We start from the raw sequence: 26056 nt of genomic DNA on the forward strand, positions 1-26056 counted from the left end.
GCGCATGCTTGATTCAAAAGGCGCCTACTTGCGCGGGTGGGCGGGACGGGAGGTGTGCCTGTGCGAGCCTGTGCGGTGCACGAAACTTGCAAAGTCCAGGCAGACACACCCCGTCGGCGTGGCTGCACGCTGACTACGCCTAGTCTACGAAACTAGGGCCCCTTGTCTCCTCCTCGTCTCCCACTCACGCCTTCTTCTCATCCCTCTTTCCCACTTGCGCGGGTGGGCGGGACGGGAGGAGTGCCTGCGCTAGCCAAAGTCCAGGTGGACACACCCCGTCGGTGTGTCGCAAGTGCGCTGCGTGCTGACTGCGCCTGGTCTAAGAAACTAGGGCCCATAGGGTTTAATATGACGTCGGTCCACCTTTTGCAGCTATAACCTCTATTAGGTTTAGGAGTGTGTTTATGGGACTTTTTGACCATTCTTCCAAAGTGCATTTGTTTGACCTAGCTTTGTGCACTGGTGCATAGTCATGTTGGAACAGGAAGGGGCCATCCCCAAACTGTTCCTACAAAGTTGGGATCATGGAATTGTCCAACATCTCTTGGTATGCTGAAGCATACAGAGTTCCTTTCACTGGAACTAAGGGGCCAGGCCGAGCTCCTGAAAAACAACAATTTCACAACAAAGTTCATACAATAGATCTTTTCTTCTTTTAAAAAAAAAAAAAAAATTGAACTCAAGTTTAAATCAGCATGAAGTGAGTATTATTCCACAAGTCGAATCCTTTATGAGACATTTTTCAATCAGGTTTTAGCCCTTGTTAAATGCTAATGACCTACTGTACTTCTGTAGTAAAATCCTCTGTAGTTCAATTTAATTGGTGTGTTCCTCAAGGTTCCATTCTTGATGCACTATTGTTTTCAATATGCAAGCCTCCTTTCAGACATTTCACCCAGAACTGTAATCCATGTCTTGCTATTAGCTTAATCACATGCTGGTTGTTCCGTGCAAATATTATTAAGGCTAAGGCTACCCAGGCTGCACTCTAAAATGTGGATGGCTCTTTTAAAGTTTGGTGATGACCATTACCATAATAAGTTTCTATGACAACAATAGTAGCTGTTCAGCAAACATACCGTAAGAACAACAGTGCTATGATCAAAGTGCTATAGGTAAGAACATAGAAGTACTATTTTGTTTTTGTTTTGTTTTTACAATGCTATCTTAAAATCCCAAGATGCAAGTTATAATTTTATATTAATGTCAAAAAAGAGGGGCGGTTCCAGTTACAAGCAAACGCACCACTTTCCTGAGAAATGCTCAGTTTACTTTGGTATGTGGAACCCAAAGCTGTTAGCAACAAGTCGTCTTTTTGAATCCTGAATCAATACCAAAACCAATGGAAACTGCAGAAATAACATGAAGGGGTTTCATTCACAGAAGTATACACACCTGAACTTGTGTCAGATGATTGTCAACCGAAAAAGATAAGAAAACCATCATCCTGACACAATTCATTCGAAATAAACGTGTGGGTGAAAACCTCCGAGTGTGTGTCGGAGGATTTTGTGTTTTCCTTGACATCCATAAACAAATCACCAGAATGCAGGAAATGAAATGTTTGGTGCTGAAGATATCCACCCCAGACCTGCCCATGCAGATTACTACATCATTAAAGTGCCCTTTAAATAGCAGGGAAAAAACTGCACCATTTACTTTAGAGGAGGTTTTTTTGGTCGATGGTGCAATTGCTTTCTGTTGTCAGTTTTGAATTGTGTTTGTAGTTATTTTTGTCTGTGAATGTTTGCCAGTTTTTTGAGACTCTTTGTATTTATTGTGTTTCTCTTTGTGGTCACTCTGTGAATCTTTGTGGTCATTTTGAGTTTATTTTCAGTTTCATTTTGTCTTTTTGTGGTCATTTTGTGTCTTTGTCATGGGTTAGTGTCACTTTTGTAGTTCATCTTTGTCTTTGGCAGTTTGCCCCGTTTTTAGTTGTTTTTCATCTCTTTGTTGTTTTCTTGTGGCCATTTCAATCCTCTTCCTGGTTGGTATGTGCCTCTTTGAGTCATGTTTTGTAGGTGAAGGCCAGGGGGCCCCTGACAATTTGGGCCCCTGGGCCTCTGCCAGGTCGGCCCCTTTAGTCATAAATCCATGTCACAATGATCTCCTCGGAAACGGAGTCACACTAAATAAAAAATAGTTGTATCATGCCTGTGTTTTTGGATTTGACTAAATTATGACTCTGGGAAGGACCACACATTTAAATTGCAGCAATATGGGAGCAAATGGCCCTAAAAATGATTTAATAGAAATTCAGTTATCATATTATGATCCATTTTTTTTTTTAATAATGAATTCCTTCAAATAGCCATATTCCAGTTCTTCTCCCTCCTGAAGCACAATAATAGAGCATCAAATGATTCTGTTTGGATGGCACCGCGTCTTTTCCACCTCAAATTCTCAAAGGAATAACAATGCAGATTATTTCCATTATATAATAAATTGTCAACAGTTCTGTGTCTGAAATCAAATTTCAATTATGGCGTAAAAGTATTTGTATCATGCCTGTGTGTTTGAATTTGATTGATTATGATTCTGAGGACTATGAATTTAAGTTGCAGCAATATGGCAACAAATGGCTTTATCTTATATTAACTGCCTCCATTAGCCGTGTGTCTCAGCTTCTGCTGCAACTACTAATTAGATTCCTGAACCGGTCAAATTAGCAGGTCGATCTACAATAACTCTAACTACAGTAACTAATCATAGTTGTAGAACTCCACCTGTCCATTTCACCTCATGCTGTATTTTGGCCTCAAGTCTTTTACAGTTTTTCATTCTTTTAAACTTCTGATTCAGAACAAAGACAAAACTATGCAAGCAGGAAAAGGAAAAAACACTGAAAAACTGTTATGAACTTAGAAAAAAAAGTCAGAAGGCAGTCTTTTTCAGTTTCTTTGGAAAGACGACAGATCAGACATTTGCCACCACATTGCAACATGCAATGATACTGCGTTTGGTTTACCTTCCTGGATTGCCAAATTCTGGGTAAACAATGAGTAGAGGAGTTCATCCATTGCTATAAAAAGAGACATGGATGTACTGGACCATCACACAGATTTGCATCACATTGCTCATTCAAGTTCTCTTTGAAAGACTCCTGTATACTTCGACTCAAAGAAAGGTAAGAACTAAATATGTATTCCTCATTTACTGACGGTATGATCAGGACAGTCAGACATCTGTTAAAATGATATGTATTCTGGCCTAAAACCTGTATGATAACAGCAGTAAGAATGAACAACTTTGTTCGTTAAAGTCATTAACTGTGGCCTCTGTCATATGTTTGTTCTTGTTTTCCAGGATGAAGTGCATCGCGCTCTTTCTTGTGTTGTCCATGGTCGTCCTGATGGCTGAACCCGGAGAGGGGTTCCTTTTCCATGGAGGTACAGTTGTAGAATCTATATTATTAGAAAATATTTTGACACAAAAAATCTAGAAAAGTTCATGTTGGTCAAATAATGGGTTACCCTGACATCAAATTGTTGGCAGGTTTACCATTTTCATTCAATCAATCTTCATTTAATTCTCAAGGAATCATTTTCAATGATGTCAAGAGTGCAATAAAAGAGAACACACACACAGGGGGAACATTAAAAACAGTTACATTATAGAGCTGAGTAGTTAGTAATCACAGTTTTAAATTGACCTCGAGGTACAACTGTGTAATGTGTGTTGTAAAATGTTTCCAGTTTGAGCACACAAACTAAAAGCACTTTCCAAATGTAGTGTTTGAACGCAGGACTGCAAGCATTAGCCGATAACTTGAATTACCAACCAATTTAATAAGGAAGTGATACATGATGGCTTGTTGCCATCAAGGGCTTCATAACTAAATAGAAAGTGTTGACACAATGAGTGGAATAACTGTCACCAGTAATACATCATAGGGCAGACTGATGAACTGAATCTAAGGGTTTAAGAGTGGAGGCAGAGGTGTGTCCATAGCAGGAGGTAACATCTGGGTCTGAAAAGTAAAGCCAAAGCAGAAGAGCATTCTCTCAAATGACCAGCAGGGGGCAACTCCTCTGGTTGCAAAAAGAAGTCAGATTATATAGAAGTCTATGAGAAAATGCATAAGGGTATCCATTTTTAGTATTATTAATGTATTTTTTCTTTTTGTCAACTTAAAGTGATCATCCTAAAAAAGTACATCGTTAATCTCAAATTAATGTACCGTTATGTGACTTGTGCATTAGTAATGAATGTCTATTAACCTCCACCATGTGATCATACTGATTACTCTGCACTACAAACAGAAATGTTACAGGGACATTGTTACTGTTTTTCTGTGATTAAACATGAAGAGATAACAAAATCTTTTTGTTCTCTTCTCTATTTAGGTCACTCACACCATGGGTAAGTACTTCTGTTTCTACCATTGTTATTGTCCTTTTCAACTAAGAAACTACTATTGTTACTATAAATACTAAACTTAATGCGACATTCATGTAATTGTGGAAGTAAATGTGATACAACTAATACTACTAGTACTATACAATACTACTCCAACTTCTTCTCACAATATTATTTTCTGCTGCTGAATCTTCTCTCTTCGTCCACCAGGACTAATCAAGGGGTCAATGCCAACCATGGGTGTGGGTGCTGTGCTGAAGTTCAGCAAGAGCAGCTGGACAAGCGTTCAGTTGATTACGACCCAGACCAGACTCCTTCTGACTAGACTGAAGGAGCCACTTCACTGAAAATTCCTGCTTCTCGCTGTTCAACATCAGAAATGTCAACTGCAGCAACCTTTTGTTGAAAATAAAAATGCGCTTACTTGGTAAATAAGGAATTTTGAAGTGGTTGGTGAGAATGGTGTCATGAATAAATAAGCATTCTAAAAAATCTAATTATTTCCATTTTCTTGAAATGTTTTAATATATTTGTCAAAATTCTCTTTAAATCCTGAAAGCAATTACTCAAGCACCACAAATAGTGGATCTTTACTCGTAACACACTCAAGAGGCTCCAGCAAAAATACCAACATCCATCTTTGCATCATCTGTAACCATGGTAACAGCCGATCCCAGGCAGGGTGAAGGTATATGCTGGACAGGTTGCCAGCCTATCACAGGCCTGACACAGAGAGAGACAACCATTGATGCTCACATTCACAGCAACAGGCAACTTCAAGTTTTCAACTAACCAAACGTGCACGTCTTTGGACTGTGGGAGGACGCCGGAGAAAACCCACACTGAAAATCTCCACACAAAAGTGTCATCACACAAAATGAGCAACATGAGGAACAAAATGTAACTAGCTACCCTCCTGTGCTTCAACCCCGGGACGTCACTAGGATTTAAAGGCAGGGGGGGCTTAGCCCCCAGGAGAAGCGTCTTGTTAGTACTGTATTAGAACGACAACCAGGGAAGAAGTCCAGCTAGTAACCAGTTAAAAACAAACAGACATTGTCTTCTTCCGTTCTCTTCTGTTGAACAAGAGTTACTGTCATGTTAACTTTTAGACACATTAAAGCTGCATGCTTAGAACCTGATCATGTAAATGTGTCTTAAAGTGATACCGTATCTAATTCTCCATTAGATAAGCTGCAGGTCTAAAGAATGGACTTTAAGTAATGTAGATTGGTTCAAACAGTGTGATTCTGCTCAGTACTGTTTCTGTCATAAAGTATACAGTAAAAAGTATACAATACATGTAGAGACAGACAGGTAACCAGTCTATCACAGGGCTGACATGTAGAGACAGACAGGTAACCAGTCTATCACAGGGCCGACATGTAGAGACAGACAGGTAACCAGTTTATCACAGGGAGACAGACAGACAGGTAACCAGTCTATCACAGGGCTGACATGTAGAGACAGACAGGTAACCAGTCTATCACAGGGCTGACATGTAGAGACAGACAGGTAACCAGTCTATCACAGGCAGACATGTAGAGACAGACAGGTAACCAGTCTATCACACGGCTGACGAGACAGACAGGTAACCAGTCTATCACAGGGCTGACATGTAGAGACAGACAGGTAACCAGTCTATCACAGGGCCGACATGTAGAGACAGACAGGTAACCAGTCTATCACAGGGCTGACATGTAGAGACAGACAGGTAACCAGTCTATCACAGGGAGACATGTAGAGACAGACAGGTAACCAGTCTATCACAGGGCCGACATGTAGAGACAGACAGGTAACCAGTCTATCACAGGGAGACATGTAGAGACAGACAGGTAACCAGTCTATCACAGGGCTGACATGTAGAGACAGACAGGTAACCAGTCTATCACAGGGCCGACATGTAGAGACAGACAGGTAACCAGTCTATCACAGGGAGACATGTAGAGACAGACAGGTAACCAGTCTATCACAGGGAGACATGTAGAGACAGACAGGTAACCAGTCTATCACAGGGCTGACATGTAGAGACACTTTTGTAGGTACGCAAACTATTACTTATTATCACCAGTGGGGTACGCTTAAGCACACATGCAGAAATTGTTTTCAGTGACTCTATGGTCAAAGTGCAGGATCTACCTGATATGTTTCTGTTCCAGAGCATGGTCAGTGTAAGACATTGTGTTCCTGAGGAAGGAAACTGTCATCATCGGAGTTGTGATGAGGATCTCCAGCAGAGCCACACTCTAATTTATTACATCCATGGGCGCCGTCACCATATATTTTAAGGGTGGGGGTCAGCAACCCACACCTTTTAAAAAAAGTAATTCGGACCCTCCCACATTTGCTGTTTGTTAAAATATTAGTGCATGGTGGGTCTAATTTGTCTGCTGCGGAGAGCGGTAAACACTCCCAACTTGGACTGCTCCACCTTTTGTTCAATCTGATTGGTTCAGTCTGACCCTCGGCCGGGTCACTTACTTACTATACAATGAAGGGCTATTGATACTTGTTCATGTAGGACAGGGGGCAGCACCCTAGCGCCCTTTATTGACTAACCGCCACTGTTCCCAATCCAGTGATATCAGTCAGTATCAGTGAATCTCTCATTTATGTTTTGGTGTGATCTGTAAAAAACATTGACAATATATAAGAAGTGTTATCGCCCGTCTCGCCCACCGGCGCAAGTGGGAAAGAGGGAGGAGAAGAAGGCGTGAGTGGGAGACGAGGAGGAGACGAGGCGTGGACTGGGATTAATACAGCCGATTCAGATCTTCACCAATCAAATGAGCTCCTCTCCTCTCCTTTAATGCGTTAGGGGAGGTTCAGTGCAAGTTCCGTCACTTGACAACCAGATGACAGAAGCAGCGCCGCCACTCCCACCACGCGCATCACGCGCTGTGCGCGCGTATCATAATAATAACAATGCCGATATTATAAAAAACAGGAGAGAGAGAGGGAGATGTTTTGGTCCGAGAGGCTGAGTTTCCGTTATGCGTGCCATCCGCCTTTGATCTGACGGGACTAGATTGTCCCGTCACGTCTGACGGGACGGGACTAGATAGTGTTTGTTGTGATTATTTATTGCATTTAAATGTGCCTGGAACTGTGGAAACATGCCTGTGAGGTCTCAGTGACGTGTGCGCACTGCGCGCCGTCAGCCAAACTTCCACTCCGCCAGCTGTGATCCGCCTTGAATGAATGGACTTTATTTACGCCTTGCGCAGAAAGTAGACCAGGTTGGAGCTGGCGAGCTTTCAGCGCACTCGGCGAGGCTTTTTGCCACGAAACTTCCGCTACGCCAAGCTGAATCTGTGACGCCTCCCACTGCTGCGCCGCCACACCCATCTTGGCGCAGGCGATCCACCAAACTGCCAAAGTGACGGTGCGCAAGGCTGCGCGGGTCGAAACTTGCATTGCGCCGGCTCCGCCACCCTCCGCCGCCCTGCGCTGCGCCACGAAAATAGGGCCCTTATTTTGCAACCAGAGGAGTAGCGCCCTGAGGTTCAGCAGAGAGAATTCAACTTAAAGGCACTTCAGCATTGACTTCATTTTTCAGAACCGGAGGTGTGGTATAAAAAGTGTCAAACAGAGAATAAAGTGAGAATAAAGAACACAAAATATAGAGAGATGAAAAGTAAGGGAGGAGAGAAGGCAAGGAAATTAGGAAGAATTGCCAAAGGCAAGAGAGGAACAATAACTCAAAGAAGAAGCCATAAATACAGTATATGTGGACAGAGAGTGTAAAAGAAGTAAGGAGGGAAGAGCGAAAGAAGTATTGTAGTGAGACAAGATAGTTTAGTTACCTCAGCGTGAACCCATAGTTTATCTGTGACCTGTTGGGTCCGCCTGGACTTTGCATGTTTCGTGCACCACGCAGGCTAGCGCAGGCACTCCTCCCGTCACTCCCACCCGCGCAAGTGGGAAAGAGGGAGGAGAAGGCGTGAGTGGGAGACGAGGAGGAGACAAGGCGTGGAGTGGGATTAACACAGCCGATTCAGATCTTCACCAATCAAATGAGCTCCTCTCCTCACCTTTAATGTGCCAGGCGAGGTTCAGTGCAAGTTTCGTCACTTGACAACCCGATGACAGAAGCAGCGCCGCCTCCCACCATGCGCATCACGCGCTGTGCGTGCCTATAGTCATAATAATTATAATTCCGATATTATATCACTATAGAAATTGTAGGCACATTTTAGGCATGTCTATCACAAAGCAGGGTCAGGGCGCACAGCAGGAGACATAATAGACAAGCCGGCCGGGCCATTCATCATCATCATCACCGTCTTCATCATCTGCACTCCACAGCTGCACCGGATTCCCCGTCCAACACCAGAACGGCGGGACACCGGGACCTCGCCTGCCGCTCAGACCAGCTGCAGCCCCAACTCCGGTTCCAGCTCGCTGTTGCGCGTTTCTCCACGGACACGGACAACAGGCTGCTGAGGCGCGAAACCAGGCACGAGCTGCTGTATTTTTTTTAAAGATTTTTTCAGGCATAGACGCATTTTATTAGCAGCAGTGGATAGATATGAAAAACAGGAGAGAGAGAGGGAGATGTTTTGGTCGAGAGGCTGAGTTTCCGTTACGCGTGCCATCCGCCTTTGATCTGACGTCAGATGTGACGGGACAATAGATATAGATATAAATGTACGTGTTGATTCAATTAGTTGCATTAAATAGTGTTTGTTGTGATTATTTCTTGCATTTAAATGTGCCTGGAACTGTGGAAACCTGCCTGTGAGGTCTCGGTGACGTGTGCGCACTGTGAGCAGGTCAGCCAAACTGCCACTACACAAACAGCTGTAATTCGCCTTGAATGAATGGACTTTATTTGCGCCTTACGCCAAGAGTAGACCAGGTTTGAGCTGGCGGGCTTTTGGCGAAGTCTCGGTGAGGCTTTTTGCCACAAAACTTCCGCTGCACCAAGCTGAATCTGTGACGCCTCCCCCTGCTGCGCCGCCACACCCATCTTGGCGCAGGCGATCCACCAAACTGCAAACTGACCGTGCACAAGGCTGCGCGGGTCGAAACTTGCATTACGCCAACTCCGCCACCCTCCGCCACCCTGCGCTGCGCCACGAAACTAGGGCCCATGTTGTTGTTGTGAGTTGTGTATTTCTTCACCTCGCCAGTAGGGGGCTTCATGAGATGTGAATTGGGGTAAGGGACGTAGAAGAAGAGGATTGTGCGCACAGGGTGACGTAGACTTGGGGTGCAGTCGAAAAGTCTTTTTTGCTTAGGAAGGTTCCTAACTGAAGAAGTGACCCGGAAGTAAAGGAAAGGAGATTACGCCGACCCACAATTCTTTGCGAGAGCAACATTTAAAGTGCCACACACCTCGGCCGTTCATGAAAACAAACGATATTTGCATTTGCATATTTAACAGTTACTTTCATGCAGACATATAGTCATTGGAATTGTGTTGATAAATGTGTGTGGACAGTGATAATTGAATGGTATTTTTTTTATTTATTTCAATCATGTTACAAACTTGACAAAAAACGAAACTAAAACCACAAATGAAATGTAAATACAGCAAACGGTCAAACAGGAAGGAGGAGCTGCTGGACCTGAAGCCGGTCAGTGAACCAGCTGTTTATAAAACCAACAACATGTGGAGAAGTGGACGATGCGCTTTTTGTAGTCCATTATTGTAGTTTCTCCAGCGCAGACGCACGTCAATCACCGGTGCCGATCATCAGCTGTCAATCATCAGCGGCCGCGTTATAATGACGTAGCTTAGTGAAAGTCCGGTCGGATTCTCTGAGCACCGCGGCCGACTTTTCCTAAGTCCTTTTGAGTTCTCCTATCGCCTTTCCTTAACCCTGTGACGTTTTCCCCACAGGTCAAGGAATAGGAGATAGGACCTTATTTTTTGACTATTCGACTGCACCCGTAAACTTGCTGTTGTTGGTCTTTGCTACAAAGCAATAAAATTGAACTTTTATACACCACTACTACGGTCGTCTTCTGAGTGGTGTAACAATTTGGAGGCACCGCTGGGATGAGAGATCAAGAAAAGGATTATTTTGCAGCGAAAGACCACGGAACTCGGAGAAAAAAAAAGCCCGGTAAAACCCCGGTATGTGAGAGCAATGGACGCGAGGTAGCTGAGCTAACAGAGCTAACAGTTGCAGTCTAGCTAGTGCTACACGGAGCCGTTTTATTGTTTTCTTCCGGAGTGTTATCGAGTCACGAACGCGTAAGTCCCGAACAGCAAGATGTTAGAGCACCGTGAAGAGTTTCTTCTGGAAATAGAAGAAAAGTTGATTGGATTTCCCATGAAAGAACTGCACCGAGTTTGTGAGAGCTGTCACATTGCGGGCAATGACTCAGCAGACATTACGGGTAAAACTCGACGTGCAAAACCCGCGCGTTATACACTTTGGTGAGCGCGATGATTTATTGGAGAAAAAGGACGAAGGCGTGTTTGTGCTTTTGCAACTGAAGGACCTGCTTGACGCCATGCGGGACAACCCAGGGACAGACTACGCGGACGAGGGAGAAGCAGGCCGATGGCGGGGAATCTGCGGCAGTGTCCACGCATGCGCGCAACGTCAGCGGGGGAGCAGCGGCACTCTCCACACCTGCGGTTGACGACGTGGGAGCAGCTCACCAGGCACAGCCCGCGTCGGAAGGACTACGAGGAGACGGCACGCCATTTCTGTCATTGCTGGAGCAAGGAGGAGCCCCGGAGACAGCGCGGCCCAACGAGACTCAGCACGGAGGCAGAGAGTCCACAAGCAACAGCTACTACGCTTCTTCAAGGGGGTTCAGAAAAGATGTCAAAATAAATGGAACAGGACGGTACAGGACATCACGGGACGGGACATTACAGGCCATTTTGTTGACGCATGGCCACTAAGTGGGTCACCCAAAACAAACTAGAAAACACTAGACCACCCGGAGCTTCTTAGGAGGGCTGCCTCCCAGCTGTCCAGCAGCTCTTTTACGCCCTACACTAAGCTGTTGTTTCCTCTCTCGCAAAAGGGCCCGCATGTTCTTAACCCACTTTAGCTCCGGGCCCGCTGAGATCCACCTAAATTCTTTAAGACTATCTAGGGGCTGTGAGGTGGAGGAGACAGGTGACGAGCTAGGGGCTGAGGCTGTCGCAGCTAAACTAGCTAAAGCTGTTCTAAGTGTGATCTTGGTCGGAAGATCACGAGCTAGAGGAGTCCGAGGCTCCTTTTCTGGCACGGGGCAGAGCATGGGGGAGAGACCAGGGAAGAGCCTGAGGGGGGAGAAGGAGGTAGAACACGAGGAGGTGCTGGGGGAGGAGCTTGAGAAAGAGTTGGTTCTGGGGGGCACGGGGGAGAGAATGGGGTGGAGAGAAGGGGTCGAGGGGGGAGAACGGGGAAAAACAAAAGGGGGGGCTGGGCGGGTGAGGAGGCAAGGGAGCAGGTAAGAGAGGAGATTGAAGAGGAAGAGGAGAGAGAGAAGAAGGTAGGAGGTAAATCTGTGGAAAAAGGTTTGGGAGGGGAAAACCTGGGTGATGAGCTACCCAAGGAGCTGCTGGAGGAGGCGGGAGCCGGGACCCTCCTCAGGATTAGCCTGCCATCCGGCAGGACGGAAGTCCAGGTGACGCGCCCAACAGTCTAAGGACAGTAACAAACACAACCTTTAAGCTTTTGTTGCATTTAAAATGAAAATACCGTCAACATTTTCATCATAAAAGGACTTTCCGGCCACTTCGGTAAAGTTGGAAATATATTCACAGATTCAAACTTCCGGGATCAATAAATCTGAAGTGAAACATTGCCGATGAGCAACAAGACTTTAAAATATCACTTTTTCCATTAGGTTCGGTGAATGTGATCGCTTCTTATCGGGTTCATTCAAACTAAATGGATTTGTATCACGTTTATTTACGTAGAAAGCCTCCCTTGTCCAGCAGTTATGCTACTAGCATAAACCAGACAATGAAATCTGACACACAAGCTGTCAGTGGCGTCAATTCAGCCAAAGCTAAGGTATGGCAAGGTTACTAGTCACATGACTTAACTACAGTATCAATCAATAAACATGTCCAGCAAAGAATCACAGCAAAAGTGACAAGTCTGCTATGTAGCTTATCTGTGTGGTTAGGAACATTTTAACTCTTTTCAATGCAGTCTCACTCACATCGCGCTAACACATCCATCCATGAATCTCTATCATGGGAGCTCAACACATTATATTAAGATCAGTAAAGCCCACCAGCGACTCCACTTTCTGCGGCAGCTCAAAGAGTTTAGAGTCAGCCGAGTTGCCATGACCCACTTTTATAGGTCTACTATTGAAAGCGTGCTCACTTTTTCCATGCTTGTCTGGTTCGGTCACACAACCGCTCAGGACAAAACTAGGCTGGAAAGAGTATTACGCAGAGCATCAAAAATCATAGGCTGTAGTCTCCCTTCACTTTCCTCACTCTTCTCCTCCAGAATAATTAGGAAGGCTAAAAACATCATAGCAGATCACTCTCACCCTGCTCACCACCTCTTTAACCTTCTCCCATCAGGAAGAAGATACAGGAGCATTAAGACCTCCACATCACGGTTCAGAGACAGCACTTACCCTCTGGCTATCAGAAATCTGAACTTGCACTGAAAGATATGTTAACAGCATTTTAACAACTGTATGCACTACGCACTTTCTCCGTCTACTGTTTTACTGTCTGTTGGGTATGGTCTATTGTTCTATTGTCTGCTTGGTATTGTTGATTGTCTGTTGTTTGTTGTACATTGTCTGTTCTCTGTACTTGTGATGTCTGTCCTTCATGTTACTTTTGTTTGTGAGTCGTACCAAGACAAATTCCTATCAACTTGTTGACATGGCAATACATTTATTGAATTGAATTGAATAACTATGGACACAAACACTTAACTACGCACGTCAATCAATCAATTCAGTCAAACGTGCCGTTACGCATCCGTTTTCAGCACCATGGATAGCAAGCGGCAGGGTTAGAGAGCAGTAGTAGCCTTTCTGACAAACACAATTTCACTCATTCCGTTCACTTCATTCACTATGTAATTGCAACAATATCACGTGAACATACCAGGTCAACTTAAAACTGTTAAAGTCCAAATGCAAAGAGGAGAGGGACGGAGGGAGGGAGAAGAAAAGAGAAATCATATTTTTTCAAACAGACTAATAAGATGTTGGGGTAGTGTATCTTACCTTAAGATGAACTTTCATAATTAATCCATCAGTGGATAACGCCGAGGCCTCAAACCGGTAAAGTCATTGACAAGTTCATCTGGGTCCAGTGATTTTACGACAGCAGGCTCAACAGCCATTAACATAAGGTGTGTGAGCCTGTCATCGCCCATAGTGGTCCGCAGGTAGGGTTTGACTCGTTTCCAGTGTCTATGAACACACGCAGTCCATTCCTGTCACCTGTTAAAGTTGAGGCTCCTCCAAGATGACGGCATGCAAAGCAATAAACTGCATCTTCTTGCATAGAATATTCAACCCAGTCATATTCCTGATACACACTGACATTAAAGCGTCTTCCATTTCTAGTTGGAAGTGGGTCAAACGAGGACGCCTGAGTCCGTCTGTTTTACATCCACTAATATCCTTCTTCTCTGCTCCAGTTGACCCAGAGAGCCTCACCAGTCACTGTTGTCAGCAGAGTGAGGTTGTATCCCCCCCTCCATATCATTTCAAGATATGGAGGGGGGGAAAGATAAAGTGTTGGGAAAGATAATATCTAGAGAAATCGATTGTGATGTTCTGATGTACATTTGTAGTTCATTTATATGTATTAAATAATATAATAACCAATACAAATTGATACAGAGTAATTCCATAAATGTATAAAAAAAAAAACGAGCATTTACATTTTCCCCTGGAGCCCAGGTGTGGCAGCTGCCATACCTTGCCATACGACGCCCTGGCTGTCACACCATGGTCCTGATGAAATACACATTTTAAAAAGGTCAACACTTGTTGACCTGATAATACAAGCATTTATAAAAACTCAGCGAAACTTTTTCATACTCTCGCGTGAAACTCACGTCACGGCATCAGCTGGGTAAACACAGAAGTGGCGTCTACGCTGCGGTAGCATAGCAGCAGAGGATAGAATCTATCAGGCAAGTGTTCTTTTAAATATACTCCTGATGTACTTACAAACTTTCACATGCCTCGTTTTGTGAGTACAGACCTTATGTGTACTACTGCAGAAGTTTGGTAACATTCCATGCATTATTAGTGGGGTAATTTACGAGATATACCCCCTGTACCATCCCGCTAGTACTAAGCCATTCGGCTGATAGCGGCTATCTTGACCAATGCTGACCATCGCTAAAAATGCTTCCGAGGGGGTATTTGGCTGGATGTCATGGTGGAAATGACCTCGGGTGCATTTTACTCCGAACCGTCACTTTAAGTGTTGCTTTAAAAAAAAAAATGTATTACAGATGAGCTGCTTTGAAGAGAGCGATACCACACTGGATATCATATTTGAAAACAAATTCACTTTTCATATTACTAGTGCAGGGAATCCCTAATGAGTGATTTGATTTGGATTCATTTAGAAAGATTACAGATTCAATACCAATTTTTCTTGGTTATGAAAGAGATTTTCACAGAACTAATGCTCTAACGTGGTGCGTTATTGAAACTTTTAATGTTTACCTTAAAAATGGACTTTAATTTAACAAACTATAGAAGTCAACAGATCAACTCTACAGTCCATGATTCATCATTTCAGCACTGAAAGGACAAAATGTGAGGAGCAGCTGAGACAGAGAGAGAAGCAGGTCACATGATGAGAGGTCACATGATCAGAGGTCACATGATCAGAGGTGATGTCAGAAACCGATCTGTTGCTCTGGATGTCCAATTAAAGTAAAGTTTCACTCTGGGGGCAGTCCAATAGTCAAAAAATTAGGTCCTAACTCCTATTCCTAACTCCTATTCCTAACTCCTATTCCTTGACCTCTGGAGGAAACGTCAAAGGGTCAAGGAAAGGCGATAGGAGAACTCAAAGGGATTTAGGAAAAGACGACGGCGGTGCTCAGAGAATCCGACCGGACTTTCACTAAGCTACGTCATTATAATGCTGCTGATGATTGACAGCTGATGATCGGCACCGGTGATTGACGTGCGTCTGCGCTGGAGAAACTACAATAATGGACTACAAAAAGCGCATCGTCCACTTCTCCACATGTTGGTTTTATAAACAGCTGGTTCACTGACCGGCTTCAGGTCCAGCAGCTCCTCCTTCCTGTTTGACCGTTTGCTGTATTTACATTTCATTTGTGGTTTTAGTTTCGTTTAGGTCAAACATTTGTAACATGATTGAAATAAATAAAAATACCATTAAATTATTATCACTGTCCACACATTTATCAACCAGTTCCAATGACTATATGTCTGCATGAAAAGAATTGTTAAATATGCAAATTCACATACGGTTTGTTTTCATGAACGGCCAAAGTGTGCAGCACTTTTAATGTTGCTCTAGCAAAGAATTGTGGGTCGGCGTGATCTCCTTTCCTTTCCTATAGGAAGGTCCGTTGCATCCGATGCTAAAGGAGCTCTGAAAGGAAGCATTGGAGCTCCTTTCCTTTGCATTTAGAGAATCCCAACGGCTCTTATCATGGCGGCCACTTGTTTACTTCCAGGTCACTTCTTCAGTTAGGAACCTTCCTAAGCAAATAGACTAATGGACTGCACCCTTTGTCTTAATGTTAGTGATCGCCACTTCACTCATATGTTAGCGAGTAGCTAACACGTAGCGTGGCACGACGAGCAAAAATTTCACCTCCCCTCCAGCTGATCGGATCTCTGACGCTCATTTAAGACGTCACGCAACCGGCGACGGCGACTTGTTACACGTCACGGCCTCTCTGGTTCCACAAAACCGGCGTTAAGGCGTGATTGTAGCGTTACCTCTGTGTAAAAGCACCTGATCTAAATGTTCTCCTCTGTTAATTACTTAAAATCAGCTGAAAAAAGATGTTGTTCAGTTCCTTGATTGTTTTTCATCTTTGAAACAGGTGGAAAACTCCAAACACGAGGTGCACATATTGTGTTTTAGTCAATTATGTTACTTAAAACATGAATTATTTTCCTCCGTGTCGTGATCCTCTTCACCCTCTTGTGGCCAAAATGAGTATCACAACAACAAACACCATCATCTGCTGCTGATGACTTTTTACTATTATGAGCGTTTCTCCTGCAGCACTGCTCTGATGACACGTCGTAGTGCATTTCTGCCATGGGGAATAACTATGTTCTAACTATTGTCTTAATCTGAAAACTTCTATGGTGCTTCGGTGGTTCCTGGTAGACGGACCCTCCTCATGTTCTGAGGTTTTTGAGACTGTGTCCTGATCTGATGGAGGGTCCAGTGTTTAGACTGGAAACCCTCCCCATTTAGAAAACGCAGCACTAGAGCTGTTCTTCCAGACCGGCTGGACTCACGGTGCCTGCGGGGCTGCTTGGTCTGTCCGTGAGGACCCCCGTCCCCTCGGTCACGCTGCTGCTCTCGTCCTCGTCCGTCTTCGTCCGAATGTCTCTTCCTGCCGCGGCCCCGGAAACCCCCCGCCTGCTTCTGGCTCAGGTCGAAGAAGAACTGATGGGCCGGCTCCTGAACAGACGACAGGAAGGACAGACACAGAATACAAATGGATCACATGACCACATTCAGCACCTCTAAGTGACCTGGAGTGTCATTTTCTTTTTAAAGGATCTCACTGGCAGTCATGATAAGAGCTGGTTGAAATAATAAAATGCTACTAGATTTAAAACCCTATACATGTAAATGAGGTAGGTTAGTTCACGTGTATTTATTAAGAACCTGAGCGGTTCAGACAGGACACGCCCCTCTGAGAGCCAATTAAAGAGCAGGCTTCAAAGCAGACAAACGAGTTGTGAAAACATTTCCATAAAGATTTGACGAGTCATCAGATCGGCTCACCGATCAGACGGTTTAGAACGACTACCAGCTGATAACAGTCAGTGGCTGATCAGCTGATATTCATAAGAAAGGCATGAAAGCTCTCGGTACCTCCTCCTGTGCGGCGCTGAAGTCCACCTTCAGTTTGTCGGTCTTGTCTTTGGCCGAGGCTCTGTACGGGTTTTCTGTCCCGTCCTTCGGCTGCTTCACCAGCTCCGACGGATCCATGGACTTCATGGGGACGATGTTGAAGGCGTACAAATACTGCAGCAGACAGACAGGCAGACAGACAGTTCTGGATGTGATGGCGTGTATCGTACGGGCCCGTTAACCAAAATAAAATGTGTGGCACAATTATCACTTGATACCCCAAAAACTCACGTTAAACTGAAATGTAACTCAAAACGTCATAACACAGCTATGTTCAGCACAGAGAATATGGATGAGATAAACCAGCAACACTTGCTAATATCAATCACAGATTGTCCTTATGGAAATGTTCCACACAGAATAAACTCATTCACTATTCAAGTCACTTTAAATGTTCTCCTTTTTTTCAAATTAATAACAACACAATAAGATGCACTTCAACCTTCAAAGGATATGTTCGAGAGGATGAAGATCCTGGCAATGCATCTCCACACTAGTAGCTCAGTTCGTCACACGATCCACTTGGAGAAGAACGGTTCAATACAGCAGCGTAGTGGAGGTTTCTGCCCAGTCTGACAGCCGACAGAAAACCATAAACAAACACTGACGTCAGTCAAGTCATAAGTCATAAAGTCATAAAGTAACTGTACAGTATTCAGAATAAAGCGATGGGCCCTCACAGCTATTAAACCCCTTAAAACAAGGTTTCAGCTCAAAACACAGAGCATGAGAGAAAACCCACAGGAAGATTAATAGCTAACAGTATCCGCGGAGCTAGCACACATACAGCTAACAAAGCTAGCCATAATCACAGCCGACATACTCGTATAAAACCAGGCAATAAATCCCAACACTTCATCATGGTGGTAGACAAACATCTCAATAAACACATCATTTCAATGGAACAGCGAATTAACGATTTATGGTCAAGATATTTCACTAAGATGTGGAGAGATACATATAGTGCTTACCTTGCAAACCATAAACAAACACTGAACCAACATGGCGGCCCGCGGAGCAAATACCTGCAAACACGTGTCCGGTAAAGGACAAACAGCACCAATCGCGTAACGCCTGAGGGCATAAACAATTAAACATCGCCATCTATTGGCCAAAATAGGTAACTGCATACATTTATGTTTCTTCATCAAGTTTTAACACACAGAAATGAGCCGAACTAAATGGATTTGTATCACGTTTATTTACGTAGAAAGCCTCCCTTGTCCAGCAGATTTGCTACTAGCATAAACCAGACAATGAAATCTGACACACAAGCTGTCACACCATGGTCCTGATGAAATACACATTTTAAAAAGGACCACATATTCATGGTATTTTAACAAGATTAAGTGCCATTGAAGTTTATATGAAGTATTTCTACAGTTAAACTTACACTCTCACTGGTTGTTCCGCCATATCTTTACTAAACCTCAGCTTCTTTTAATATAGAGAGAACACAAGTAGAAAACAAATATATAAATGACAATTTAATATTATTGTTATTATTATTATTATTATTATTTATTTATCGGTGACAAAACAAGAATTTACAAAACAAGAGAACAAAATAGAGTTTTTTACATAGAAATATAAGTATTTGCAACTATACTAGTACTACAAACAAAATAGTAATACATACACAAGAAAAGCTACAAACCAAAACAAACACCAAAGAAGAAAAACAAACGTGAAAGTAAAGAGAAAAGGAAACCAAGTTTGATTGAATGCTGTCATATTGTCTTTTATTGATGATCCAATTCAATCTTATTCAATTCAATGTTATTTATAGCGTCACATCAGAAGTCATCTTAACACATGGAGCAGGACTAGAATACGCTCCAGAGTCAATACAATTTCAAAGTCCCAACATCACCAGGAGCGTTACAGCCACAGTGTAATAATATCCATCCATCCATCCATTTTCTACCGCTTATCCTGTATTCAGGGTCACGGGGGGGCTGGAGCCGATCCCAGCTGTCATTGGGCGAAGGCAGGGTACACCCTGGACAGGTCGCCAGTCCATCGCAGGGCCGACATGTAGAGACAGACAACCATTCACACTCACATTCACACCTACGGGCAATTTAGAGTCACCAATTAACCTATCCCCATCCTGCATGTCTTTGGACTGTGGGAGGAAGCCGGAGAACCCGGAGAGAACCCACGCTTACACGGGGAGAACATGCAAACTCCACACAGAAGGAACCCGGGCCGACCCGGGAATCGAACCCAGGACCCTCTTGCTGTGAGGTGAGAGTGCTACCCACTACACCACCGTGCAGCCCGTGTAATAATATGTAATGGGCTTTCAGGCAGAAATCTGGGCCCTTGGGTTCCAACTGTATTTGGTGTTGGTGGTAGTATAGTAGTAGTAGTACTAGCAGTAGTGGTAGTATTAACAAGTAATAGTACCAACAGTGAGGTAAGCTGTTCCAGATGTGCATGGTCGGTTCATAGATTAAGCCAATGGTGGGTTGATAGTTTTGATCTGTCCTTCCAGTTGAGTAAAATACTTTGGACACATTTTAAAACAATATGAGTCTGTTCTTTCTCATCATTCCCCAAAGCCTGTTTTTTTAAAGTACGGCTCTGTTTTTCATTTCTCTTCACGACAGCTTTTTCAGTTCACGTGATGATATTTACCGTCATCCTGATTGTCAGTGTTTTTTTTAAGCAATAAAATCCTATATTGTCCCATCACTGGCTACTTTTATGCCATTTAATAAAACATTCCAGCATGATGTTCATTTGGTAAATGATGGTCCATTTAGAGTCAAATGGACCAGAAAGCAGATTATGAACTTGAGGCTTTAGAATGGTAGTCCATGAAACCACCGGGTGATCCACTTCTCGTTGCATGGGACACAAAAACTCAATTCACACTCATGTCTGAGATGTTCTGTGGAGCCAGACCAGCCGCTGCTTTGGAAACCAGGAGGAAGAGTTTGAATGGGATTCAAAAGCACGGTAACCGCGGTTACAGGAATGATAACAACCTGCACACTGACGTGGAGTCTTTGATCAGAGTATCATGTCGTCTTTGGTCTAACAACACAGAATGAGATTTGACTTCATTCTGACTTTAATATTGTTTTCTTTGCGGCTGCAAATAATAGTTACTCAAGTACTTTAAAGTACAGTTTTTAGGTCCAAGTACTTTACTTGAATATCTGCTTTTCCACAGGCAAATATTGTATTCATCACCCTTCATCTGATGGCTGGAGTAACAAACGGAGTCTCCAAACTCCAGAGAGAAACACTTATACATGTGAACTGCCAATTTAAAGAGCAACTATACCCCAGATTAGGAATGGGAAAATCCTCCATCATGAACTCACAATAAGATGATCGTGGTGAATTTCCATTATGAGGATAATTATAAAAACATCTTCATGAGTAAAAAGCTGAAAAAAAGCCTGAGTTAGTCACTTTACTTTGTGATCTTGTGTACGGGCGGTCGACACAGGATTCCTTTTCCTTTTTCTGTTTTGCGTGAGATTCTAAGAGCCTTTTTAACTTTAATACCCATGATGCCACAGCCTTTCTTCAGCCAACAGGAGGCATCAGAGAGCAGCTGGGTGGTAGGGTCTCTGTTTCCTTCAACCAGCCTGACTTTGACCTCAGGGTCATCTGGATTAAGTGCATGGGATTTCATGGTGCATTTGGCCGTTCACTGGCTGGCCTCAACAGGAAAGTCTTTTTCCATCCACAAATCTTCCAGCGCTTAGTCCTCGATGCATCGTCAGCTGGATTTAACGTGGTCTCCACATCCTTCCATCCTGATACATTTGTGTTATCTCTGACTGTTGACTCATTTGCAATGTACTTGATTACTGCTTGACTATCAGTCCAAAAAACTGATTTTTTCAGTAGCAACTGCAATTCTGCTCTGAGCATTTTGTCCACTTTGACTGACAACATAGCAGCTGTCAGTTCCATTCTTGGGATGGTGACCTCTCCTCTTTTGTTAGTTGGTGGAAGGTAGCTGACTGGACCGTAGCCGTAGCTGCATCTGAAAAATGATGTCGTTGGGCATGAACTGGTTTCCCAAAGTGTATTGGCTTAATGCAGCGTTCTACTTGACAAGATCAGAAGTCCATTGCTCCATTGAGACATTTTTCAGACGTCACTTTGGGTACGAGTTGATCCCAGCCATGACTTTGTTTACAAACTTCTTGGAGGAGACCCTTCACAGGCGGGGTTTAGGAGGCCAAGAACCCAAGAGGGTCTTAGATTGAGCTCACTACAGATAGCATTCCTCTCCGGGTTTGTGGCTTTTCTTTGACTTTGATGTTAAACTTGAATCACCGCAGGGTGTCTTCTCTTCGCCACCGTCTTGACCGGGCGGCCGCCGGCCTCCTGACATCCTCCCTCAGCCTCAACTGGATGAGGCTGGGACCCAGGATCCTGTCGGGGAGCAGACTGTTGGCCCACCTTTGAGCTCTACTGAGACGGAGGAGGGTCTGCAGAGCACCAGACCTGCTTGGTGACTGTGTCGGTCACTGAGCATTGTGAGACCGCCACTTTACCTGAGGCTGGCTGTACGCCCAACGCTGCCCTCCTCAGATGCCTGCGCTGGGGTTTTGGCCGATACAGCGCCCCTCTAGGATGAGGAGGGGAAAAAGCTCCAGAAATTGTTTTCTATGTTTCGGTCTAAGATGGTAAACTGTAGAGTAATCTCAATACTTTCTGCATTACATGATTCCATATTTGCACGTTAAGTGATATTCCAGTAGAGGGGTATGTGTGTAAATGGAAAAGTACATCAAAACAAGAGAAAACCACAGGGTGATGTCACACGACGCCAGAGCTAAACGCTGCATTAGCAGTATTGAACCTTTCAGTCTGCAGAAGGATGTTATGTTATGGACACTCAGCTCCCTTTATGGACGAAGGACACACGGTGTGTTCAATGGACTTCTGTTGGATATTCCTTTACCCATCCTCGCCTTTAAGTTCTCTCACTGGGAGAGGACCCCTTCATGGACTGTGGGAAATGTGGTTTCATGGGGAATATTTCAGCAGTGTATTAATGCTGGAGTGATATTAGGGATGTAATTATCATCCAGGGTGGGGTAGTGTTGCCGGCCTTATGGGTAACCTGCGTACCTGTATGTGAGGTGAGGTGTGATGGGAAGCGTAGTCCCCGTGGATGTGTGTGGATGTGAGAAGCCGCTGCTCCCTCGCTGCAGCCGGTGAATGTACAAATGAGTGTTGTTAGCCAGCAGAAGTGTATTAGATGAGCTGAAGATTACAGCCTCACAAGACTGCAGCGTTTGTCCTCTTGTAGACGACTCAATGAAAGCCTCTGGTTGGACGGTGAAGGATCTCTCCTGTCATTCTTCTGGTCGTGTCACCCGGACACTAGAAATGCGGGTCACCAGCTGAACGAGCAAAGGTCACGTTAGCATCCACAGCGTGCTCCCAACTAGGGTTCAGGGCCGATTAGCTGTAAAGGTAACACACCGTGACAACAGTGTTTACGGAGGCTTCTGGTTGGACTTATAGCAACACACGGCCACCACAAGATGGTGCTGTTTCACTGCTATCTGAAGTTATCTGAGGGCTTTATGATATCTGTAGGCTGTATGTTTAGAATACATTCTAAGGTTGTTTCTATATAGAAGTTACTCAAAGTGGTTCAAGACTGATTCCATGATGATGTGAGTTGAAACTATTTGAATTTGATAACTGCAGCAAAGTGACTGAGAACAATGATTTTACACGTTTGAGTCCACTCCATGTTTTCAGCTTCTATCTTTCTTTTACATCCAACATTAAAGACAGAGACCAATCGTAAACGTAGACAGACTTTTGTCTTTTTATTGGAGGAACTGTTTGGGTGGTCTGATGATGTACTGTAGACACTGGAGATGTCTTTCAGCTGGCACTTCCCAGAATGCTCTCTGCCGACTGGTCAGCTGTTTGCTCAGCTCTCATAAGCAGAAGTCTGGACACGTCTCTGGAGGAGAGCATCTTCTCTGGAGCTTAGACGCTCTGCTGCTTTGCTGCTGGTGAGGAGACAGACAGACTTCATAGACCTGGACCTGATGGACCTGAAGAGAAAGGACAAGAAGAACAGAAAACACTTAGAGCAGCAGTGGGGAGCAACGCTATTATATTCTGGAGGAAACTTACAGTATCTAGAGAGACATTTTACAGACGTGTGCTCACATAAAGTCACTGCAACATAATCAAGTTCACATACTTTGATGCCTCGCTGTGCTCGTCCATGTTCTCTGTGGACACGTCGCTTCCCTCATCTTCATCTCTGGGCGCTTGCTCATCTTTCTCATCCTTTGGCTTCTTTATGAATGAAAAAAAAAACATTTCATTGATTTCTTAAATTGACTTCATGAAGAAAACAAAGGTAAATGTATTAGATCAAGCATAATAATAATGATAATAATAATAATAATAATAATAATAGCAGCTTAATACAGTTATTCCTTACCTGGTTCTTCCATTTCAGGATCAAGGCATTGCTTCCCTCGTCTCTCTGGTCTGGTCCTGAGGGTCCTGAGGGTCCTGGGGGTCCTGGGGGTCCTGAGGGTCCTCTGGGTCTTCTTGCCAATTTGGGTCCAAGGCAGTGCTGAAGACAATCAAATGGAATCCTGCATACAAAATTAATGTAATTAGTTTCAAGGCCAGGTGCATAAAGAATACAAATCATACATTGTGTAGCTGTCCAACTCACCTTTTGATCCTTCAAGTCCACCACAGAGGACACTATTACCTGTTGAATGGACCCCGACTAGAATCCACTAGGAGGGACATTCTTACTTACCTCATTTGTCCTGTTTGGACGGGACATAACGGCTCAACAAAGGACACACGTGACATCTGATCAGTTGTGTCCTGCCCTGTCCTGTAATGGCCTGCGATGTCCAGAACAGTACAAGACAGGACAGAGCACGACATCACAAGACAGGACAGAACAGGAGAGGACATCACAGGACAGGAGAGGACATCACACGACAGCAGAGGACATCACACGACAGGACATCACAGGACAGGACATCACAGGACAGGACATCACAGGACATCACAGGACAGAACAAAACATCACAGGACAGGACATCACAGGACAGGAGAGGACATCACACGACAGGACATCCCAGGACAGAACAAAACATCACAGGACAGGACGGGACAGGACAGGACAGGACAGGACAGGACGGGACATCACAGGACAGGACATCACACGACAGGACACAACATCACAGGACAGGACAGAACAGGACAGGTTGGCAGAGGACAGAACAGGACAGGACAGGACACAGCATCACAGGACAGGTTGGGACAGGACAGAACAGGACAGGACAGGACACAGCATCACATGACAGGACACAACATCACAGGACAGGACAGGACGGGACAGGAAAGAACAGGTTGGGACAGGACAGAACAGGACGGGACAGGACGGGACAGGACAGGACAGAACAGAACAGGACAGGACAGGACGGGACAGAACAGGACAGGTTGGGACAGGACATCACAGGACAGGACATCACACGATAGGACACAACATCACAGGACAGGACAGGACGGGACAGGACAGGACAGGACAGGTTGGGACAGGACAGAACAGGACAGGACAGGACGGGACAGGACAGGACAGAACAGGACAGGATGGGACAGTACAGGACAGGACATTACAGGCCATTTTGTTATTGAAGCATGGCCTCTAAGTGGGTCACCCAAAACAAACTATCAAACTCTAACAGCTGGCGCTTCTTAGGAGGGCTGCCTCCCAGCTGTCCAGCAGCTCTTTTATGCCCTACGCTAAGCTGTTGTTTCCTCTCTCGCAAAAGGGCCCGCATGTTCCTAACCCACTTTAGCTCCGGGCCCGCTGAGATCCGCCTAAATTCTTGGAGACTATCTAGGGGCTGTGAGGTGGAGGAGACAGGTGTCGAGCTAGGGGCTGAGGCTGTCGCAGTTAAACTAGCTAATGCTGTTCTAAGTGTGATCTTCATTGGAGGATCACGAGCTAGAGGAGTCCGGGACTCCTTTTCAGGCACGGGGCAGAGCATGGGGGAGAGACCAGGGAAGAGCCTGAGGGGGGAGAAGGAGGAAGAACATGAGGAGGGGCTGGGGGAGGAGCTTGAGGTAGAAGGAAAGCTGCTTTGAGAGGGAACGGGGGAGAGAATGGGGTGGAGCTCAGAGAAGGGGTCAAGGGGGGAGATAGGGGAAGAACAAAAGGGGGAGCGGGGGGAGGAGCTTGGGGAAGAGTTGGTTCGGGGGGGAACGGGGGAGAGAATGGGGTGGAGCTCAGAAAAAGGGTCAAGGGGGGAGATAGGGGAAGAACAAAAGGGGGGGCTGGGGGAGGAGCCGGGGTAGGAGCTCGAGGACCAAGGAGAGTTGGTTCGGGGGGGAACGGGGGAGAGAATGGGGTGGAGCTCAGAGAAGGGGTCAAGGGGGGAGATAGGGGAAGAACAAAAGGGGGGGCTGGGGGAGGAGCTCGAGGATGAGCCAAAGTAGGTAATGGGGGGCAAGGGGGAGAACATAGGGGGGAGTTCGGAGAAGAGGTTGAGGGGGGAGATAGGGGAAAAACAAAAGGGGGGGCTGGGGGGTGGGGGGGGCTGGGCGGGTGAGGAGGCAAGGGAGCAGGTAGGAGAGGAGCTTGAAGAGGAAGAGGAAGAGGAGAGAGGG

The 26056-nt window shown here is 44.9% G+C and overlaps 2 protein-coding genes and 3 long non-coding RNA genes across 5 annotated transcripts in view; 3 read left to right on the plus strand and 2 right to left on the minus strand.

The window, feature by feature from the left end:
* The window catches only part of LOC311031936 (tubulin beta-1 chain-like), a 131929-nt gene that overhangs the window by 78254 nt on the left and 27619 nt on the right, over positions 1-26056 (plus strand). The window lies entirely within an intron of this gene.
* LOC311031966 overlaps positions 1-26056 on the plus strand; it is an 85292-nt gene that overhangs the window by 29710 nt on the left and 29526 nt on the right. The gene's annotated exons all lie outside the window — the stretch shown is intronic.
* On the plus strand, positions 2972-4856 carry LOC311032002. The gene is made up of 4 exons (XR_014599133.1): positions 2972-3127; positions 3307-3389; positions 4347-4362; positions 4570-4856. It is a non-coding gene; the product is annotated as an uncharacterized lncRNA (long non-coding RNA).
* LOC311032173 (CWF19-like protein 1) lies at positions 16619-18833 on the minus strand (the record flags this gene model as incomplete). The annotated part of the gene is made up of 3 exons (XM_084038814.1): positions 18798-18833; positions 17366-17518; positions 16619-16945 (listed from the first exon to the last, which is right to left on the minus strand). The coding sequence occupies exons 2-3, from the start codon at positions 17489-17491 to the stop codon at positions 16619-16621; spliced, it is 453 nt and encodes a 150-aa protein (XP_083894940.1). The 5' UTR covers positions 17492-17518; positions 18798-18833.
* On the minus strand, positions 23193-24260 carry LOC311031851. Its single transcript, XR_014599111.1, has 3 exons — positions 23859-24260; positions 23613-23710; positions 23193-23460 (listed from the first exon to the last, which is right to left on the minus strand). It is a non-coding gene; the product is annotated as an uncharacterized lncRNA (long non-coding RNA).

Source organism: Eutrigla gurnardus, assembly GCF_963514095.1.
Source record: "Eutrigla gurnardus genome assembly, chromosome: 21".
In the NCBI taxonomy this organism is placed as follows: Eukaryota; Metazoa; Chordata; class Actinopteri; order Perciformes; family Triglidae; genus Eutrigla; species Eutrigla gurnardus.